Raw genomic sequence first — 22,247 nt, 5'->3', positions numbered from 1 at the left:
CCATAGTCTAGAGCAGGGGTTGGCCATTTTTTTCTCTAAAGATCCAGATTGGGGGCCTAGGTGGCTCAGTCGGTTAAGCTTCCGACTCTTGATCTCGGCTCCACTCTTGTTCTCAAGGTGTGAGTTTGAGTCCCATGTTGGGCTCTGCACTGTGCATGGAGTCTACGTGTAAAATAAAGGCCAGATAATAAATATTTTATGCTTTGTAGTTCACATATGTGGATCACTTGTTGTTCTTCTTTGTTATTGTTTGTTTTTACGTCCCTTAAAAAATGTAAAAACCATTCTTAGCTCACCAGGCCTCATTTTCTGAGCCCTAGTCTAGAGCTGTGGTGTCCAAAAGGGTATGGTGGCTATTTTAATTAAAATATATGACAAAAAAATTCACTTTCTTAGGCACATTAGTCACATTTCAAGTGCTCAGAAGCCATATGTGCTAGTGTTGACTGCATTGGATAGCACAGGTTATGGAATATTTTCCTCATCACTGAAAGTTGTTGGACAGCACTGCTAGAAGTTCCCCTGATCTAAATATTGCTAATTGCATCTCCATAGTGTAGTTTAACATGTTTCTCTGTCCTCTCTATCTCCTATCAATTGGAATCTTGTAAGTTGTATCTAGAGTTTGGTCAGAGTCAGATTAGATTTTTTTTTCACTTGGTGGTAGGGCAAACTTATTTATAGGTTCCTGGGTATTTTTATATATTCAATTTATATTGTATAATTACGTATTTTTATATGTATAAACTATTTTATATACATACATGTTTATTTTACCTAGATTGCTTTAAAATTAAGAAAAATTAAGCTATAACAATGTATAATGTATTAAATACTGCTATTATAACAATAATAGCAAGAACAGTTATTTTTAAGATAAAATTCAGTATAATAGAGGTGTGCCTAATACCAGCTAGCCAGAAAGGCCCTGTCAATGGATTAATTGGTCTTTATAAACCCACATAGCAAAGACTTTTAACCCAGGACCTGAACTTGAATAAGCCAACCAATTTTTCATTTTTTAGTAGGGTCATGGTGATAGAAGGTAGTGGGGTAGAGCTAACCAGATAATTGGATTATTTCATAATTACTTTATTTAAAGGAGTAAATTGCGTAGGTTGATTTTTTTTAATATCCTATGCATTTCTTGCAGATTGAATGCTTTTTTAAGAATTAATTAAAATATATTTTTTAATCCTTTCTTCTAAAATGAACCAAAAAAACTCACGTACCACCTCAGCTCTTCATTTAGCAATGTATAGTTAATTCTAAAACTAAATGGCATTTGTAGAATTAGGAGAACTTTGGTATCTCCGTATCTTCCTATGCATTTTGCCAAGACTTAAACTTTTAATTTTTGTGTTAGACTTGAATGCCTGAATTTTAAAAGAAAGGCAAAAATGCTAACTGCTTAGATATTCTAGCTGATAACAGAAGTGTTTTTACTTTAATAAAGGCTGTTATTTCATCTTTGAAAGTGTTAGACATAAAACCAGCTGGTTTTAGACACTTCGTTATGATTTCATTCCAAATGGAAAAAACAGATTGTATATATAAATAAATTTTCAAGTAACAAATATTAGGGTGAAGTATTGTAAAATGCCACATTTCTCCCCTAAGTATTATAATTGAATATGCTCAGTTACAAGCAACAAAGGAAAAGGTTAACACCAGCTTCAGCAATTTTTGAAGTCATAAGCACCAAAATTCACTCTCCCCACTGCTTTAAGATACCATACTTCATCTTCACAAAGGGTACAACATTATAGTGCTTTCATGTATATGATTATTTGATTCTCATAGTGACTGTTTAGCAATTTAGTAAACTACTTTTGATTACATGCTTATTACTTGTAAAAGGAATGTAGGCCTTACATTAATTTTTAAAGAAAGAAAATAATGTTGCTTTTGGTTTTGAGAATATATTTAGCATTTTAATGCTTCAAGACTTTATTCTTATGATTTGATTCCCCCAGTAAATTAAACCTTTTAGGTCCTCTCAATTAACTTGATTTTCAATCATGTTCTTTATTTGTTCTTCCCACCACCCCCAAATAATGATATTTTTAAAGGAAGTTTGCTGTGTAAATTGTTTCCCTTCATATTTCAAATAAGTAAGAAAAGATCTTTGTACAGTTAAATAACTATAAATTAATATCTAGATCACTGACTACTTAGATTAAAATCACTGGTCCAGATGTTTGCATCAGTTTGTTTATAGGACTTGAATCTTAAAACCATACATCTTCAGTAAAATACTTATTTCAATCACCCCATAATCTTGGCAATGTATTTCATGTCTGTTAACTTGTTTTGTGATGGCTTTAATATCAGCTATATTTTTATGTCAGGTAACATAAAATCTAAATTTTTTAAAAGTTACTTTTTAAGGGGAGCCTGGGTGGCTCAGTTGGGTAAGTGGCCAACTTCGGCCCAGGTCATGGTCTTGCGGTTCACGAGTTCAAGCCCCATGTCAGGCTCTGTGCTGTCAGCTTAGAGCCTGGAGCCTGCTTCAAAATCTGTCTCCCTCTCTCTCTGCCTGCTCTCATTCTGTCTGTCTGTCTGTCTGTCTGTTTCTCTCTCTCACAATAAACATTGAAAAAAAAATTTAATAAAAGTTACTTTTGAATATTTTGTTTTCAAGTTCCAAGCATTTTGAGGTATGTATTTAGTTTTGACTTCATGGGAAAACATCACCTTTGTAATGAGAAAGAAGTAAATTCTAGAAGCCAAAAGTTCTTATTTTAGTTACTTCCTTATGACCTCAAATATTGATTCCTAAACATTCTTCTCATTCCCTGCTTTCTCCATCTATCTTGGTCAGATGCATTGCTGGGGCTTTTATTTTTATTTGTTTCTCTGGCGTTACTGAGATATAATTGACATATACCATTATGTAAGTTTAAGGTGTACAACATGTTGATTTGATACATTTATAAATTGCAAATGATTACCACCAGAGCATTAACTAACACCCCTATCCAGTCACATAATTACCATTTACTTTTTTGTGGTAAAAACATTTAAGATCTATTAGTAGCTTTCAATTATATAATATAGTATGAGCTATAATCACCATGCTGTACATTAGATCCCCAAAACTTGTTAATCTTATAATGAAGTATTTGGGCTTTAATTGGTATCAACCTAGGGCTTCCTCTGCAGATTCTTCTTCATCAAGCTAGAATGGTAACCCCAGAAATTACCATCCCCAGAGCTTAATTAGACCATGTCAGATCAAAAATACAAAAACACTTGGAGTTCAAGTTCCCATTGGACGGGAGCTGCCTAAACACATGGGAAACCCCAAATTCCCCATTACCTCAGTTCTAGGAGATAACTGAGAACCATATTAATCAGCTGATGGCCACTGCTAAAAGGAAAACTTTAAGGCATTCCACATCCATCCTGAGCTTGAGAGGGTTGGGTTGACTCCAAAAGTTTTAGGACTCCATTGGTTTTGAGATCCATTTCCCATACCTCTCTAGACTCTATAGTTAGTTCATTTTTCATTTTCTTTCTTCGCTGGCTTTTACCACATATCCATCTTGCCTCCAAAACCTCTTTCTGGTGATGCATATTTCTTGCTGTTATCCCTTTTCCAGTTCCACAGCCAAGTTTCATTATTTCTACCTTGGTAGTCTCCTTCTTCCTCTGACATCACATTCTACACTCAGTACTTTATGCCTCTTCCAAAGTAATTTTTTCTGCTAGCTAATTCAGTGCTGTCATAGCTTTCATCAAAAGTCTATAATGGTTGACCATTACCATCTGGGGTACTCAAATTTTCACGACCATTTATCAAGCTGGTCTGAGCTACACCATCCATCCACCTGACACTATCAATCAGTGTAAACAGCAAATTTTGCCATGCTGACTTACACTTTACTTCAGCCAGGCTGTCACTCCCACCTCTGCATCTTGCCCTTTGTTCTTCTGTTAGAATCTCTCTTCTCAAATCTTACAGAGTTCTTTCCCAAGACTTTTACTAATGATGGTTCCATATTCAGTGCTACTTATTGTACATACAGCTTATCAATGCATTTACATATCAACTTTTTTATTTTGGGTTTAATTCAAGTTATTTTCTTGTAAATATTATATTTTAATTTGTATGTCAATATGTACGTGTTACATTATTATTCATCTTTAGGATTTATGTTGCATGTTTCCTGGTAGACCACAAGGTAGGTGTTTAATAAATCCCTACTGATGATGTTAACCTTGGACTAGACGCCTGATTTGTCCTAGAAGTGTACTTTACAAATGGTAACATGGCACAGATTATGATCTTGGTCACTTTGTGACTTCATACCGGTTATTTAACCTATCCAAGCCTCAGTTTCATAATCTGAGAAATGGGGGTGATAAAATCTACCATAGAAGTTTGTTATAAGGATGAGGGGGAAAATGTATTCTGAGTGCCTAGTAGCATGTCTGACAAGTAGTACATCTTTCAGAAATGGTTGTTTATTGTTAATCTAGACGCTATGTTTTAATTCATTTAGAGGGGAAAAGGGAAATGATTCTCACTCTGACATAGGACTACATTAATCTTTTCTGTCTCTAGGTTGAATATATTTCAGGAAAAGTTTTCTTCACCACCTGTTCTGACTTAAATATGCTGAAAAAATTAAAATCTGCAGAAAGATTATTTTTGCTGATTAAAAAGCAGTTTCCACTTAATGTTTCTTCTGTAAGTAAAGGTACAGTATATGCCTATTGCTTTTACCCACATGATATATTGTACTCCAAAGTTTTCTGCTTGATAATTAATTTGTATCCATTTCATATTTTTAAGATTCATTCATACCTGTGGAATCACCAATTATGTATTTTTCTGTATTTCCTGAATACTATCACCATATAAATCATATTATCACCTAATTGTGTCTCTTTGCAACCAGCTACCTATTTTCTGAGTCACATTTCTTCTGTTTTAATTATGATCAGACACCTTCTCTAAAGATACATGTGATCAGTTGCTTCTGTTTAGATTTAGAAGTGTATAATAACCCGGAATGCATGGTTTTAATAAGTTGATCAAAACTATCACTTAGTACTTTTTAACTGATGAATTATATAATTGGAAAAAATACTATGTTATAAAATTTCCTATTTGGGTGACCCTAAATTTAAAGTTTTGAATAAACTTATGCCCATTAATAAAGCATTACAGCTAAAGGGAATTAAGAGATTCCCTCTTCGCTAATTTTATACACATGCTGCTAAAATAATTTAAGGATCTTAATAGAAGCACCAAAAATAGTCAGATACTGCTAGACTAAACATTGCCTTAAACTTCATTTTAATTGCTGATCGTGCACAAGAGATCATGTAATATTACAGTCTGCACTAAACTGTGTCAGTAAAGATATAAATGGCAAGAAATCAAGACAGGGCAGAAATGTGGTTTTAAAGCAAATCCTAAGGTGTTATACTATGGGGTCGATATAATTTCATCCCAACATTCTACATTCTCATCTTTAGAGAACACTGTAATTATTGTTGGGTCATCTTGATGACCCTTCTTCATCAAAAAAAAGATTACATTGTGTTGCGCATGCTGACAGTCCCTAACTTATGAATGGGTTGTGTATCTGAAGTGTTGCTTTATGAAAACTCATTTTATGATGTATGCTAACAGTGTATGGTTTAAGACAGTCTCAAGATTCATTTGCTCTTGTTTCAAAGCTTTGTTTTGCAATTTATTCTGTTTTTTAACTTAGTTTTTATAGGCAAGATCTGCATTATTTCAAAGATCAATACATACTCTAGGCCTATGCTTATATTGAAGATATAGATATATATTATCATAAGACAAATGATCTTGCTAAAATACATGATAATTCTATAGGATTTTAAAATAATTTGATATTAATTATGAAATATAAGAATGAACTTTAGTGCCGCCTGGGTGGCTTAGTCGGTTAAGCGTCCGACTCTTGGTTTTGGCTCAGGTCATGACCTCACAGTTTGTGATTTGGAGCCCCACATCGTCGGGCTCTGTGCTGCCAGTGCTGGGCTCTGTGCTGCTGGTGTGGAGTCTGCTTATGATTCTCTGTCTCCCCCTCTCTCTCTGCCCCTCCCCGCTCACGCGCTGACTTGCTCTCTCTCAAAATAATAAACTTTGGGGGCGCCTGGACGGTTAAGCGTCCGACTTCAGCTCAGGTCACGATCTCGCGGTCCATGGGTTCGAGCCCCGCGTCCGGCTCTGGGCTGATGGCTCAGAGCCTGGAGCCTGCTTCCGATTCTGTGTCTCCCTCTCTCTCTGCCCCTCCCCCGTTCATGCTCTGTCTCTCTCTGTCTCAAAAATAAACAAACGTTAAAATTAAAAATAAATAAATAAATAAATAAATAAATAAATAAATAAATAAACTTTGTTTAAAAAAAAATGAACTTTAGGGGCGCCTGGGTGGCGCAGTCGGTTAAGCGTCCGACTTCAGCCAGGTCACGATCTCGCGGTCCGTGAGTTTGAGCCCCGCGTCAGGCTCTGGGCGGATGGCTCAGAGCCTGGAGCCTGTTTCCGATTCTGTGTCTCCCTCTCTCTCTGCCCCTCCCCCGTTCATGCTCTGTCTCTCTCTGTCCCAAAAATAAATAAACGTTGAAAAAAAAAAAATTAAAAAAAAAAAAATGAACTTTATTCTGCACAATATTTTTATGTTAAATTATATAAACTCCAGGTAAAGGTGAATTCACTATTCATGTAGCAGTTTAATAAAACTGACTTTAAAGAAATAAAGGTAATGGAATTTGGGGGTGATGGATGTAATAGACTGTCTTTAAAGCTTCAATAGAGGATTAACTGACATCTTACTTATTTAGGAAAAATATTAAGTGAGATACAGAGACTTATAAATGATGATCCAGAAAGTTGGTTGAATGCCATCTCAACTTGGAAAAATCTTCTTGAACTTGATGCAAAAAAGGACAAACTTTTTCAAAGAGCTGCTAACCCACCAAAAAGAAAAGTGGAGGAAAATGACATCATCAATGCTAAGAAATTAAAAACAAAACAATTGCAAGTGTTACAAGAGAGTGGGGAATGCTCGCTGGAAAAGCAAACGGAAGAAGAAACACAGGAGCAAGGAGATTTTCTCACTGAAAGAGAAAAATCTCAAGAAGCATTTCAGAACGATGTAGTAAAAGCAGCTGATGCCAAAAACCAGAAAAACTTGACGTTCAGAGTTTCCTGTCGCTGCAGTGGAGCTATTGCAAAGACCTTTACTGCACAGGTACACTTACCTCCCAAGGTGGGGTTCCATTTTCTCAAAGAATTAACTACTCCTTAGCTTTAAAATGAGATGACAGCCTTTCACGGAACAGTTAAGTAGGCCGAGGCACATCACTAGGCCTAATGTCATATAATTAAATCTCTTTAAAAAATGCATTCTTTTTTTTTAAATTTTTAATGTTTATTTATTTATTTTGAGAGAGAGCGCGGGAAAGGGGCAGAGAGAGAGAGAGGGAGAATGCTAAGCAGGCTCTACGCTGCCAACACAGAACACAGTGCAGCGTTCAAGCTCTCAGAAGGTGAGGTCGTGACCTGGACCGAGATCACGAGTCAGACACTTAACCGACTGAGCCACCCAGGCACCCCTAAAAATGCATTTGCCTTTTTAACTTCACCTCAGATGCTTTAAGAGTAATAGTATGCCATTCCATGTAATCACCTCCGTTTTTTCCTTTCTCGCTCAAAGTTTCCCTTAAACTCATAGGTATTCTTGACGTTTGGAAATCCTGTGTTATTGTCCTAACCTTTTGGGTTTTCTCTTCAGTTCAGTCCTGTGTTTATTAAATGGCTGCTCTGTGCTCTGCCTTGTGTGTGTGATTGTCACCAGGACCCAGACTGCAAATACACAAATGCACAAGACACTCGAGGTCTCCGTGAGAGCGAATACCACGGTTTCCTTCAAAACACTTTATTACTCGGCCCTTACAAAGTTCAGTGATGTCGGGGGGCAAAGGTCTGAGTCCTTTCACCAGCCTTAAAATCAGATAAACCCTAAAGTTTGAGTCTAATGCTACTGTTCTGGTAATTTGTAAACATACAGGATTGTAGTTGCTGAAATAGTTCATCTTTCACTTTGCGTTTGTTTGCTAAAACCCACAATGACCATTTTTATCGATTCACGATCTGGTTATTTCAGCTCTCTAAAGTTACAAGAAGACAGATTACACATGAGGAAGCATCAGTGCCATAAGATATTTTGGGGGGTGAAGAGGTCAAATGCAGCCTGCTTGCCTTGAAGAGAAAATGCTTTAGTGTCATATTCTTATATTGCAGCCCTAAGTTACCATCAAATAGTCTGACCTGATTTTTCTGCATGCTCTCTTAGTTTTTGCTTACATTTAAACATAAAATTTTCAGTTTTAGTGCTCCTTTCTGTAACTTTCTGCTTTTCCAGGAGGTAGGAAGAATAACTGGAATTGCTCTTATGAAACAGTTTGGATGGAAAGCAGATTTGAGGAATCCAAATTTAGAGGTACTGAATGTTCATTTTATCCTCTGTGCCTATAACCTAATTGTTTAAAGACCACGTCAGCTATCCTGATTGTACTTTTCAGTTTTGCTTCAGAGTTTTTAAAAAGCATGTCTGCGTGGATCCAGCAGTCTCTTTTCTCTTTAATAGTGGAGTAGTGCAGATAATTTTCCTAGTATTTTTCACTGTAAAAATGTCTTATCCAAATAAGATGTTTGGGGTTGGAATTATTTTGCCACAGTTGAATTTTAGAGATGACCTCTACAATCACTAGAATATGTAACAAATCTCTAAAATAGAAAATTCTATAAATAAATAAATAAATAAATCTAGCCAATGTTAAAAAAAAAAAAAGGAAAATGAATAGAAAACAAAAATGCCCACTCAAAATTCAATAGTATGTTAATATGGCTTTGTTAGGATTCTGGGATTATGTTTTTCTTTTTTTTCTCTGTTTTCAAAATTAATTTAATTAGGTTTCACTGTTTCTCATTGGAACAAAGTAAAACACTTATATGGGGAAACCAATGCTAGCCATAAAAAATATTCTTCACTTTTTTGAAAACTATCTGATAAATTTGACAGGTGGTTTAGTCCTTTTCATGATTCATTGATTCATAAATTTATTCTTATATAGCTTTAAATAGAATAATAGCTGGCCATATTAGAACATTTTGTGTTGTTTCATTTTTTAATGTTTCTATTTGGTATTTTCACTTTTACAAAGTAATGCCTGGTGTATGTCCTTCATTACTGTCATGAAAAATATTTTGACCCCAAGAATGTTGTAACATGAGGGGGTCCTCCTCCCAGTTCCCCTCACCAGTTCCCTTATCTTGTGCTGTGCCAGTTTCAGTCTCCCCATTTCCCCTTGGCCCCATCTCACTGTCTGAGAATTAGTTTCCTCATAGTTTTAGCTCCTAAATAAATATAGCTAATTTAATTCCTATCAGTATTTAATGTAATTAATAATAGCTATTATTGGTAGAAATAACACAGAGCAAAATTGACAACAGTAAAATCACACAGTAAAATTTGTGAACAAAATTAACAGAAGAATCAAATCTTAACAGATTTTATTTGATAAAATTAATAGAAAAATTATAGTGGGAGAAGCTATTCTCAATAATATTTGATATATAAAAATATCAGTATATCTTACCTTTAGTATCAATTTTAAATAGAAAAGAATCCTAATAAATACTTTTGCTAAAATGAATAATGCAAAACATTGGAAAGTTTACTTTGCTGATCAAGGATTTAATGGACTAACTGGAGTCCACTCCAGATCATTCGGTATGTAATAAAAATTTGTCAATATTGGAGTAATTCTGATTAAACTATAGAGTAAAAATAACTTTAGGGTGAAAGTATCAGGGATCAAATGCTCTTGAGATCAAACAACGAAGTTAGAATATTCCATAAACTTCATCAAACTATACAAAAGTAAGATTCTAACTTTTAAAATTTAATTGGGCTACTAATTATAACTTGAGACATTTAAATCCTCTTTGTGGCCTAACAGAAGAAGGGTAATGGAGAGAAAGAAACTCACCCATGGATAGCGGAGAGAGAAAAGATTACCCTTGCTATAATATCTTTGGCCTGAAGAAAATTGTTACCCTGGAAATATGTGTAGCCTATGATGATCCTGTGTGACCTCAAGTCTCAATTTGAAGTTAAAATTAAGGTGGAAAGAATTAAGGTTAGAAAGTGTTCTCTAACCCCAAATGCTGAAAAGTCTGACCCAGTCATAGTTCAGAGAACCCCAGGGAAGAAAGAACCCAAGATGTCTTCAGAACATGATTCTCCATATATAATACCTCATATAATGAACTATCCTCAGAATCTTCCTATGGAATGTACTGAAAATTTACTTTGCCTCTGCCCAAGAAAAAATATTATAGTGGGGCACCTGGGTAGTTCAGTTGGTTAAGGATCTGACTTTGGCTCAGGTCACGATCTCACAGTTTGTGAGTTTGAGCCCCGCATCAGGCTCTGCACTGGCAATGCGGAGCCTGCTTGGGATTCTCTCTCCCTCTTTCTCTCTGCCCCTCCCTGACTTGTGCTCTCTCTCTTAGAATGAATGAAAAAATTAAAAAAATTAAAAAATAAAATTAAATAAAAAAAAAAAAAAAAATATATATATATATATATATATATATATATATATATATATATATATATATATAATGGGATATTTTTCCATATATTATAAACAAGGCCTTAGAATTTTTTTAATATAGATTATTTAAAAAATTAAAAGTAAAATAAAAGATAAAATTTAGATTATATACAGCTTCAGAATAGAAGTTTTCAAATTGTCAGTGCATTTGGTAATGCATTTCCTGTTCTGTTCTAACTTCTCTATTTGTTCTTTCAGATCTTCATACATCTAAATGACATTTACTCTGTGGTGGGAATCCCTGTGTTCAGGTAGAGACTGTTCTGTAAGCTTCTGATTTGTCCCTTAGAGTTTGTGAAAGTAAGAACTTTATGCTCTTATTTATAGTATAAGACATCGATGTAACAGAGCGGGGCTAAGGACAAAGCATCGGAGTTCTCTACTTGAGCCAGTAAAGTGTTTTCTTAGTACATAACGCATATGATTTAATCTGGCCAGTTAGAGCTCTAAAAAATTTGATTATAATCATGCACTGATTACATGATTCGTACTGAAAAATTATATCTAATTATTTCTATTATTAAATGATTTTCACAGGCCCTTAGTCTGTTGGCATCTGGAGTTTTTATTAAAATAGAAAATACAGCACATTTCTTAAAATTCACGTTTACACATTCTACAAATTTTATTGCCATTATTCTTTTATCGTGGGAGAGTATTTCCAACTTTTATTTTTAATTTTTAATTATTTTTTTAATGTTTATTTTTGAGAGAGAGAGAGTGAGCGGGGGAGGAGCAGAGAGAGAGGGAGACACAGAATCCGAAGCAGGCTCCAGGCTCGGAGCTGTCAGCACAGAGCCCGATGTGGGGCTCGAACTCATGAACTGTCAGATCGTGACCTGAGCAAAGTCAGACGCTTAACCAACTGAGCCACCCAGGCACCCCTATTTCCAGTTTTTAAAATCTACTGTAGGTATCTCTCTAATCTTGCAGGGTACTATATAATAATAAATGCAAATGATTCATTTCCTTATTTCAAAATATCTGTTGAACACTTACATAACAGGTATTTTTCTAGATGCTTTAGGAAGAGAGAGCTAGTTGGATGAAAACAATGATTTCCAGTTCCTTGGAAGCATGTAGATATTGTTGGCATCTTAATGAAAAACATTTTATATGCACATCCCTGTTTACGTAGTATAATGTGATTTAGATACCCTTTTTCTAGATTCTAGGCATGGAATATTTTCAAAGATTATAAAAATTCTATAGGAATACCCCATTTTCCCTAAGCTCACATTTATGCATCTGTAAGCCCAAAGCAGGATGTAAAAAAAGAATGCTTAAGGTTATTGTAATAGCTTTTATCAAGCTTGCTTTTTCATTACATTGGAAAGATAGAAATAATATTTTGAAAACCTCCATCAAATCTGGAAACATTGATGGTAGCAGTAATGAAGCAAAGGATAAAGTATGCAGTGGTACATAATGGAGGCCAGTGAACTCATCTGGGAGATGTCTGCTTCAGCCCTTCATTCCATAAATTATTTTAGACAATGCAATGTAATGCTTCATTTCATCTTTTGAGAAAGATGCAAATGAGCAAAAAGCAAACTTACAAAAGGGATTTTTTTCTAGAAAACAGATTTCAAGGGTTAGCATCCATTCAGCCCTACTTCCCATACCGCATCTCTATCACAGTATGTTCCTCTTGATGACTCCAGCAAGAAAAGGTCTATTCCACATGGGAAGACAGGGAAGTATATTAACACTTGAGAAATACTTCCCTCATATGTGATTAGATTTTTCTAAGTTAAATACCTAAGAGTTTAAATTTCAGTTGTCTTACAAATGTACCTTTCTGAAATACCACACTGGCTGGTCAGACAAGGTGCCAATGAAAAAAGGGATTTTTGTCATAAGGTTAAAATATTCTGTAACTTAGGGCAACTTAGTGTATGTTAGATGAATATATAAGGAGGAGGTCACAGATACGACAGGGTAATCAGTTTGTTTATATCACACTTTTCTTTAACATACAGTAATATTGGGTACGTCATCAGGTTCTTTTCTTTGTAGGATTCCTTTGGCCAGCCGAGCTTACATCAAGACAGCAGGCCTGAGGTCTACCATAGCATGGGCACTGGCCTCTCTGGCTGAAATTCAGGTGACGAAGTGTTTTCATCTTATGATAGCAAGGTCCTTTCTGTAATCAACTGATTGATGGGCATCTTGGTTGCTTCTTTGTTTTTCCCTTCTTTTCATTTCTCTTTTTCTTCTACCCTTCTCTTTCTCTTGCCATTACACTTCTGAACTGCTACAGCGATATTTTTATATATTGTTGAACTTCTGAGAGTGTTTTGGCTATGAAAATGCTGAGTCCAAAGATAGCTGCGTTTTTATGATTTCTAATCTTTTATGTCACAATCATGTGGTCTGTAAATCCTCCACTTCTTAAAATTTAAGTTTTTCTCTGTGACCAAGATCTTGATAATTTTTGTAAATGTTCTGTGGACATAAGAAAGTAATTTTATTTTTTAGTCAACAAATGTCTGCTGTAGTAATGTTTTACTATCTGCACAATTCTGAAAGAGGTATTTCAAAATCTCATCATGTTAACCGTATTCGCATTTTTGCTAGTCGTCAGCTGTGGTCTAGTTTGGTATATGCACATTTATGACTTACTGCTTCATCAGGAATGGTGCCTTTTCATTGTAACATAAAGTTCTCTTTATCTTGATTAGTGAGTTTCAACTTAAATTTCATTGTGTCTTATTAATAGTTTTTTAGTCCTTTCTTTTTCTTTGCATTTGCTGCATTTCTTTGCTATTGCTTTATTTTCAGCTTTGCTTTCAGTATGTTTTTTTGTTTGTTTGTTTTTTGTTTTGTTTTTTATACGAATACCCAGCTCTGTTTTTATCCCATTCGATGGTCCCTGTCCTCCAGGGAGGGAATTCAGTGTTTATGACACACACTTGATTGTGTTCCTCCTATTTTACTCTGTTTACAACTTCTGACACTGTTTGTTTTTACTGGTTTGATCAAGTTACTTGATAATCATTTCATTGCTCTCCTTGAGGTTGGAAATTATACTTTATTGTTCTGTTCCACTAATGGTTCAGGTTGCCAGCTCTCTTAATTAGACACGTGGGACTCTGCTGTTGCTTTAAAACAAGATATCAACTCTTTCCTGTGTCAGGACACTGTTTTTACCACCCAAATCCTCTAAGCTTACCCTCTTCCCTAGCACAGTATGAGGCCTCTTGAGTGCTTTTCTTCTCTTCTCCTGACCCCCCTTTACTCCTCCCTACAATGAGACCTTTGAAACGTTTTTGCACCCTTCCACTATCAGCCCCCAACTACTAGATTGTAGTAAATTATTTATCATGTGTAAGAATTTCCCTTGCAATACACCCCTTGTGTTTCAAAAGTTCTTATTTAGCACTTACATTACACAGCCTGTCCTTAGTCATTAAGGTATCACTGTGCGCACACACACACACACACACACACACACACACACTTTTTCGTATAAGCAAAGACGTGTTCCAAGGTGTATCATTCCTCCCCACTGTTCTTCCCTGTTTGAGGTCTCTGCTCTGGTTTGTTTGTCACTTGGTCAAAGTCTTTTCTTAGGCAATTTCTTCAAGTGTGATGTCCAAGTAGTACATAGTCAGAAATTCCTATACAGCCTCAAATTTGTTTTTCATCCTGGGGTACAGACCCATCTCGGCTGGCTTTAAGAGTTGTGTCAGTCCCCTGCCCTCAGAGGTCTGTAGACGCTGTCCCTTTGTCATTTAGTTTCCTGTGTTCCAGGTGAGCGGTATGTGCCAGTAGGATTTCCTTTTCCTTTAGAGCTGCTTAGGGGCTTGTAAGACTTTTCTCTTTAATCCTCCAAAGTTTGGGAATATTAGCAAGATATACTTACATATGTGTGTTTTCTATTCAGCCCAAGCTGAGTTCTAATTCTGGTTACACCACTTCCTAGAAAACTTTGGGCAAGATATTTATATTTAACATCTGCGTGCCTCAGTTTCTCATTTGCAAGATGAAAATAACAATCTCCTAGGATCATGTGAGGATTAAGTGAATTAGCATGAATTAAATGGTTTAGAACAGTGTGTGACATATAGGAGGTGTTTAAGTATTCGCTGCTGCTATGCCAGTAGTAAGTGTAATAATTACAAAAGTTATTTTCCTATTTCTCTGGCTCAGGCACTCTTTCTTTCATTATTTAATTATTATTGTCCCGGCTGTTTTGCTTTAGTGGCTTTTACCTTAAACTACTTTCTTTTCCTGCTTCCGAAATTATAAACACGTTAAGCCTCCTGGAGCTAGTCTCCCAAGTTGCCTATCCTCTCTCCAGAACATGGTTTCCGTCTTTCCATAGTGTGAGTCTACGTTTTGACTTATTCTTGAATGTTATCTTCCAGGCTATAACAGGAGTCATAGAATTATGTTCTCCTTTATTCATTGGAATGCTTTAGCTTAAAAATCATTGTTTTTTGGCTTTGACAAGTTTTGTGTGTGTACTACATCTGAATATCTCCAGAAGCCCTTACCTCTTTTCTTCAGATACTTATCTATGTCCTGCAGGAGTTCTGTTTCATTAGATGTATGTTCAGATTGTTCTGTCTGTTTACTGTCTCACTACTGGTAGACCCCTACCCTTTAGATTTACCTTTTTTTTTTTTTTTTTTTTTTTTGGCTCACTGGGAGTCAATTGTGGTTACTAAAATATTTGAAATGGCTAAAATCCTACAAGTGCTACAAGGCAAGTGGATCTGTGGCACTACCGGGCTTGGCAGTGGAAGGAGAATCTGTCAGCCGTGCTGAAAACTTTTTCTAGGTGAACACTTTTCTGTTCACTGGTCTCCCGGCAGATCTGTAGATCTCTGAAGACCAGGTTCTCCCCAGTTGCAGTGATTTCCCCGTCTGGGCTCCAGTGCTCGTCTCTAATCCCCCATCCAGCCTTGGCAAAGAGGCCCCATGGAGTTCCTTCTTCCAGGACCCAAACCAAGCCCAGGGCTTCTCTTGGTGTTAGTTGCCTCTAGGTCTGAGCATCACTTGGGCTCAGGGGAAGTAAAGAGCTTGGAGGTGAGAGAAAAGAAGAAAGCGGCTTTAAGATTATCATGTTCCCAGAATCCATGATTTTCTTTGTTATTTGATTTTACTCTTTAGTCCAAATCTCTTTTAGTCTAAGGAGAGAGTTACCAAAACGCCAGTGATCTCACCACAGTTTATATAACAACATGTATATATGTGTGTGTGTGTATTATATAAATATAAATTTATATAACCACCTACAAATTTGAAATGTTACCTTTATCTTGATATAAACATCCATTTGTCCGAAAAGTAGAAAAGTAAATTAAATATATCCAAAGATGATGCTTGTTAAAATTTTCCCTTACTGTCAGTTTGCCTTGCCAGAACCGAGAGTAAGGAATGTTTCTCTCAATGTGACCACCAGCATCGGAATGTTAAAACATGTAAGAAGTAGCACAGCACAGTTGTCTTGGAGGAGTTTAGTCAAGACCCACAGTGTAAACGATCCCAGTACTCAGCCTTGATCCAGTCCCCTCTAGGGAGCATGGTACCCAGAGCAGTGCGTAGACAGCTCAACCTTGGGTAAGCCAGTGCTATTAGCAGTGGGATCTAAACATGAGGATGTTAGATATTCTTCATGTTTACCACACACTGTCCTCCTTCCTACATATCCTCAAAAGGAAGGGGCCCCTGGGTGGCTCAGTCAATTAAGCGTCCAACTCTTGATTTCAGCTCAGGTCATGATCTCGTGGTTTGTGGGTTTAAGCCCCACATCAGGCTCTGAGCTGACAGCGTAGAGCCTGTTTGGGATTCCCTCTCTCTCGCTGCCCCTTCCCCACTTGTGCTTTCTCTCTCAAAATAAATAAATAAAACAGAAAAAAATCCTAATAAGGAAAACCAAGTTCTGTAAGTTTTAGTTATTAATATAAGCATACAGAAATGCTTGTCTGCTTCTGCCTGTGTACCCAAATGTCACAGCAAGACAAGGTCCTATGATAACGTAAAGACATTTATAGATACTAAGGTCAGATTACCTCATTCAACGAGGACCATGTTGGACAGGGGACGAGCACAGTGTTTGACACATATCAAGATCTTAATAAAAATTAGTTCTCATTCCATTGTTATTTTTGACTAACTTTTAACTAAATTCTTTCTACTTGCCGCCCCTTCGTGGGGGCATCCATAGGATACTCTCCTTAGAATTTCCTGCCGGAGCTTTCCCTCTCCTGAACGACATTGTGCTTCTTTCCATTAGGTGTCCTCTGGCTCTGACCGAAACCTGGCTGTCCATTGAGGGCTCTGCTTCCTCTATAGACCTATCAAGGGACCAAGGGCCTGGAGGTGGTAGGTGTCCTGCTTGAGCCTCTCTGCTCTTCTGCCCAGAGCCTCTCTGTGCCTTTGAAGCACGTGCCGGGAAGTTATCCCAGTCGTAGGCAGACCTCTCTTCGATCATTTCTAACAGAGTATGGGCCACTATGCCTGTCATAGTTCTTTATTATGTCAGAATCCGCTCTGTAACCTGACCCTTTAGTCTCTTGGCTTCCCTACCTCTGACGATCTGCCCTGCTCAGATCCTGTACCTCATCGTGCCCAGAGGCTGAATCTCAATTTCAAGAAACCTGCTCTTAGCACCTTCCTCCTTCCCGTTCAGCTCCTCTGGTGTCCTGCCACACAGTTCCTTAGCCCCCGCAGGGGGTTAGTCATTTGCCCTCACCACCCTCCATCGCTCCTCACCCGTCCTCATCGCTGCTTCACGGCTTGGATTCTGCGTTCTACCATGACAGTCATTTCCTTGCCCACGCTTTTCACTCTCCTGCTCCTTATTTGACTTAAATACTGGAATCAGCAGAGAACGTCAGCGGGTTCTCCTCACCGAATCTACCAGCATGCTGGAACCTGCACCCACATGCTTTGCCTCATCGCCATCACAACAAGGGAGCTGTCCTTGTTTCACTCCAGTGCTTGGGGACCGGACTCCATCGCCTCGTGCCCACTCGAGGACTTTCTCTCTGCTGCGCATGCCCATCAGCACATATACTTGATTTAGTATCTTGTAATTTGAGAAAATAGCCCTTTCCTGAACCCACATGCTCCTTCTCTGCTTCCCTTTACAGAAAAACTCTTAAAAATAGTTGTCCATATTTGGTGTCGCCACTTCCTCCCATCCCCTGTCTCCTGTGCCCGCTTCCGTCAGGCTGTCATCACCAACACGCCACTGACACTGCTCATCACACTTACCTGCTAGCACTTTGATACTGTCATCACTCTCCTTGTTGAAACATGTTTCTCCACTTTTTTTGGAACACCGCTCTGGCTCTCCTCCTACATCAGTATGTGCTGCTGTCAGTATGCAAGGCTGAATCTTCATCTACCAACATCTATACTTAGGAGATCACCAGGGTCCAACCCATAGACTTTTCTTTTTTAACTTCTCTCACATTCTCGATGACTCATGTAGTTCTGATGCTTTAAATATCGTTTATGACTAACACAGAGTGTTCCCAACTTCATGTCTGTAGCCTGAACCTCTCCCCTGAACTCCAGACCCATATGTTCAACAAATCACTTGACATCCATACTTGCTCTAAGAGGCATCTCAAAATTTAACCTGTCCAGAACCGTACTCCTGTCTCCTTCAAAGCTTCTCCTCCCCATCTCTTCCCATCTCCGTAACAGGGAAGTCCATTCTTCTAGTTGCTCAGGTCAAAACCTTTAGTCATTTCCAACTATTGTCATTCTTTAACATTCCACATCCAGTCCATCCCATTGGCTCCACCTTTAAAATATATCTAGAATGTAACCACTTCTCATCACTTGTACCAATACCACTCTTAATTCAAGTCACCATCATCTCTTGCTGGTGTCCCCTAACTAGCCTCCCTTTTAACACTCTTACCCTTCTCTGGTCCATTCTCAGCAGAGCAGCCAGAGTGAGCCCTTTGAAGTGTAATGTCCTGTTACTCCTCTGCTCAGATCCTTCCAGTCGTTTCCCATTCTTCAGAAGGCAACCAGAATCCTCACGGTACCTACAAGATGTGACGTAATGAGACATCCCTCCCCCAGAACGGGAAAAATTAGTTTTTTCTCCAAATTTCCTGTTTTCCCAGGCACAAGTAGGATTACACTTTCTTCGCCCCTTCAAACTGCGTGTGTCATGTGACTGACATGCTTTAGCCCGTTACGTGTTGGTGGAAGTAATGGGTCTCATTTCTAGATGGCACCTTTAGGAAAGTACACAATTTGTCATGCTTCTTTTTCCCCTCTGATGGCAGTGCTCTGGATGGTGACCACTTCATGAGTTTGGCTTCCAGAAGCCCCAGATGTCCTTCTGTGGAGATGTAGCATTAGCTATCTGTTGTTTTCAACCTCTGAGATTTGGGGATTGTTACTACATGCAGCATAACCCACTCCATCTTTTTTTTATATATATATATTTATTTATTTTTGAGAGAGAGAGACAGAATGTGAGTGGGGCAGGGGCAGAGAGAGAGAGAGACACAGAATCTGAATCAGGCTCCAGTCTCTGAGCCTTCTGCACAGAGCCTGACATGGGGCTCAAACCTACAGACCGCAAGATCATGACCTGAGCTGAAGTCGCGACGCTTAAACGACTGAGCCACCCGGGCGCCCCATAACCCAGTCCATCTTGACGGAATAGCCTATCTCTAATGTGAACACCACATTTTCCATCTCACTCACTGTGTTTTGGCCACACCAGTGACCTTCCTAATCTTCATACATGTGGAGCATACACCTACCTTGTGGCTTTGACCACCTGAAATTCCTAATAAAGTGTAAAAAGGAATCTCTGCTCTTGAAATGTTGATTCCTCAAGTTTTAGGTTTCTTTTATAATATATATTATGATAGACTGAATAATAACAAATCAGTATTTCTGTCTGCAGGCTGGTGCATTTGTTTTAGATCCAATGTGTGGACTCGGAACAATACTTTTGGAAGCTGCTAAAGAATGGCCCGTAAGTACTCACGTTTGGTAAATCAAGCAGTATGTTTACTTTAATCATTATATGTGTTTTCACTGACCAGTTATTTATAAGTAGATTGTCTATTCAGGAGTATTAGTTTTGACTACATGAGTTGCTATGTACTATTGTCAAAATGGATTATGAAGGGTTAATTAAATCACTGTTTCATTTCTTAAACAACTATTTAGGAAATCGTATTTTAGGGAATTTAGGAAAATGTGGGCAATTTCAATAACTAGTCATGGCAGATTATGATAACCCCCAAATTCTTTAGGCATTTGTTACTGGAAAATATACTAATAGGTTCTAAAAATTAACAAAAACTTCTAATTTTTTACTATTGAATATCATTTTAAAGAAATACTACAAATTTGTTTTAACCTGAATTAAGAAATCTATTAAATTCATTTTCCTTTATTTGAGAAAAAGCAAGTAGGTTTTCTTAACTATGTAAAATGTCTGATAGTCTTATTTATACTTAAAATATGAATTTCTTTCCTCATAGGATGTATATTATGTGGGTGCTGATGTCAGTGACTCACAGTTACTAGGTGCATATGACAATCTGAAAGCTGCAGGCCTTAAGAATAAAATTGAGTTACTTCAAGTTTCTGTTATAGGTAAGATATAAAAAATGCAAACATTTGGGAAAATGAACATATGTAAATATACTTAGAATCATAATATTAAACAAAATTCACTTTCCATATGTAAATGTTTCCATATGTTGAATTCTTTGGGGCTAATACTTGGTTGATTTCCAATACTATAATTATAACTTATTTTTCAAAAGGTTATTAGTACCAACATTTATATAGTATCCCTAAGCATTTAAGTGAAAGGCCCTTTTTTTTTTTAATGTTTAGTTGATTTTGAGAGAAAGAGAGACAGAGTGTGATCAGAGGAAGGGCAGAGAGAGAGGGAGACACAGAATCCAAAGCAGGCTCTAGGCTCTGAGCCATCAGCACAGAGCCCAATGCAGGGATCCAAACCACAAACCACGAGATCGTGACCTAAGCCAGAGTTGGACACTTAACCAGGTGGCCCACAAGTGCCTTTTTAAGATGTGTTTGTTGTATGTGAACTGTTCTCATATCATAACCACAGACCACTTAATATAGGGATAAAATAAAGAGGACAGAATCATCATCATCATCATCATCACCTTCTTTGGATTTCTTTCAGATAAACTGAAATGTTCTGAATTATCTTATCTTTCTCTTGCCTCACATTGGACAGTAGTCCTGTGGTATATAGGAATGAGGTAACCAGCCATCCCTGTCTGCTAAACCAATACTTCCAGGGCTAAAACTAGGCAAGTCTGGGGCAAACCAGGATAGTTGGTCACCCTGTGAGGTAGAGGGAAACCTGTTGGGGAATCAGCAGTGACAAACAGACTAGTAATCAACTCTACTGAGTCCAATCAAAATAATATTTCCCTAAGACCCACCCATCTAAAATGGTGTTTAGACCATTTTAGACAAGCTTTACATTCCTTATTTTCTCCCCTTCCCCTAGTACATCTTTCTCCCTTAGAAACGAGCACATTTAATTCCCAACTAAGAAAATGGCATTCAATCTTAGTAGATGGTCCTAGTGTTAAACCTATAATCTGGAGGAACAAAATAATTGTTTAGAAATTTTTTAATGTGGGGGTGCCTGGGTGGCTCAGTCGCTTGAGCGTCCGACTTCGGCTCAGGTCATGATCTTGTGTTCTGTGAGTTCAAGCTGCACGTCGGGCTCTGTGCTGACGGCTCAGAGCCTGGAGCCTGCTTCTGATTCTGTGTCTCCCTCTCTCTCTGCCCCTCCCCCACTCATGCTCTGTCTCTCTCTGTCTCAGAAATAAATAAACATTAAAAAAAATTTTTTTTAAAGAAATTTTTTAATGTAGTGGAGGAATAATAGAGTATCAAGAAGAAGATATTAGGGTAACTATGGGTAAAAACATAGTAAAGCAGCCCCAGAGGAGAAGGTATATTGGGGTTTTGGGGTTTTTTAATTTTTTTTTAATTTTTTAAAATATAATTTATTGTGAAATTGGCTGACATACAATGTGTACAGTGTGCTCTTGGTTTTGGGGGTGGATTCCGATGATTCATTGCTTACATACAACACCCAATGCTCATCCCAACAAGATGGTATATTGTTGATTGAGATCTCAGAGTTGTTTGCTGCCAACGACTGTTTTTTCAACCTTTCTGTCGAGGTTTTTAATGGGATAAGACACAGGTTTCCAGAGGAAACTAAGGGGTGATGAGGCCGAAATCAGCTTTCATGAACTCTAATTTCTTTCAGAAAGCTATTTGGGGGAGGGGGGTACTTGCAAGAGGACTGGACTGGCTTCATCAGCTGTTGCAGCGCGGTGGTTTTTCAAACCCTTTACTATCTCCTGAGCCTCGGGCGCTTTGGGAAGGAAGTACTGAGCTGTCCGTCTGTCCTCCGCCACAGCTCCATTTTTATCTGTTTTCATGTGGGGGGCTTTTCCCACAAGATTTCACTTTAAAAACAAGCAAAAGGCACAGTTGTCTTAAAAATAATAATAAAAGTGTTAAAAACAACGTTCTCTATGGCACCAAAGAGTCAAATAAATTGTAGTTTTTGG

The 22,247-nt window shown here is 37.5% G+C and overlaps 1 protein-coding gene across 4 annotated transcripts in view; it reads left to right on the top strand.

The window, feature by feature from the left end:
- Positions 1-22,247, top strand: part of THUMPD2 (THUMP domain 2 tRNA and snRNA guanosine methyltransferase) — a 35,909-nt gene that overhangs the window by 3,818 nt on the left and 9,844 nt on the right. Inside the window, exons 2-8 of one of the 4 annotated variants that reach the window (XM_025927229.2) lie at positions 4,571-4,706; positions 6,826-7,235; positions 8,409-8,486; positions 10,867-10,919; positions 12,688-12,775; positions 19,565-19,636; positions 20,151-20,265. In XM_025927229.2, the coding sequence (XP_025783014.1) occupies positions 4,571-4,706; positions 6,826-7,235; positions 8,409-8,486; positions 10,867-10,919; positions 12,688-12,775; positions 19,565-19,636; positions 20,151-20,265 (952 nt within the window). Of the gene's footprint in view, positions 1-4,570; positions 4,707-6,825; positions 7,254-8,408; positions 8,487-10,866; positions 10,920-12,687; positions 12,776-19,564; positions 19,637-20,150; positions 20,266-22,247 lie in introns of all 4 variants that reach the window. The other 3 variants (XM_025927228.2, XM_086700441.1, XM_086700442.1) reach the window with 3 other exon arrangements.

Source organism: Puma concolor, chromosome A3 (assembly GCF_028749965.1).
Source record: "Puma concolor isolate L17-30 chromosome A3, mPumCon1.1.hap2, whole genome shotgun sequence".
Taxonomy (NCBI): Eukaryota; Metazoa; Chordata; class Mammalia; order Carnivora; family Felidae; genus Puma; species Puma concolor.
Note: the sequence above shows the minus strand (reverse complement) of the source record. Positions and strands in the feature narration are given on the sequence as shown.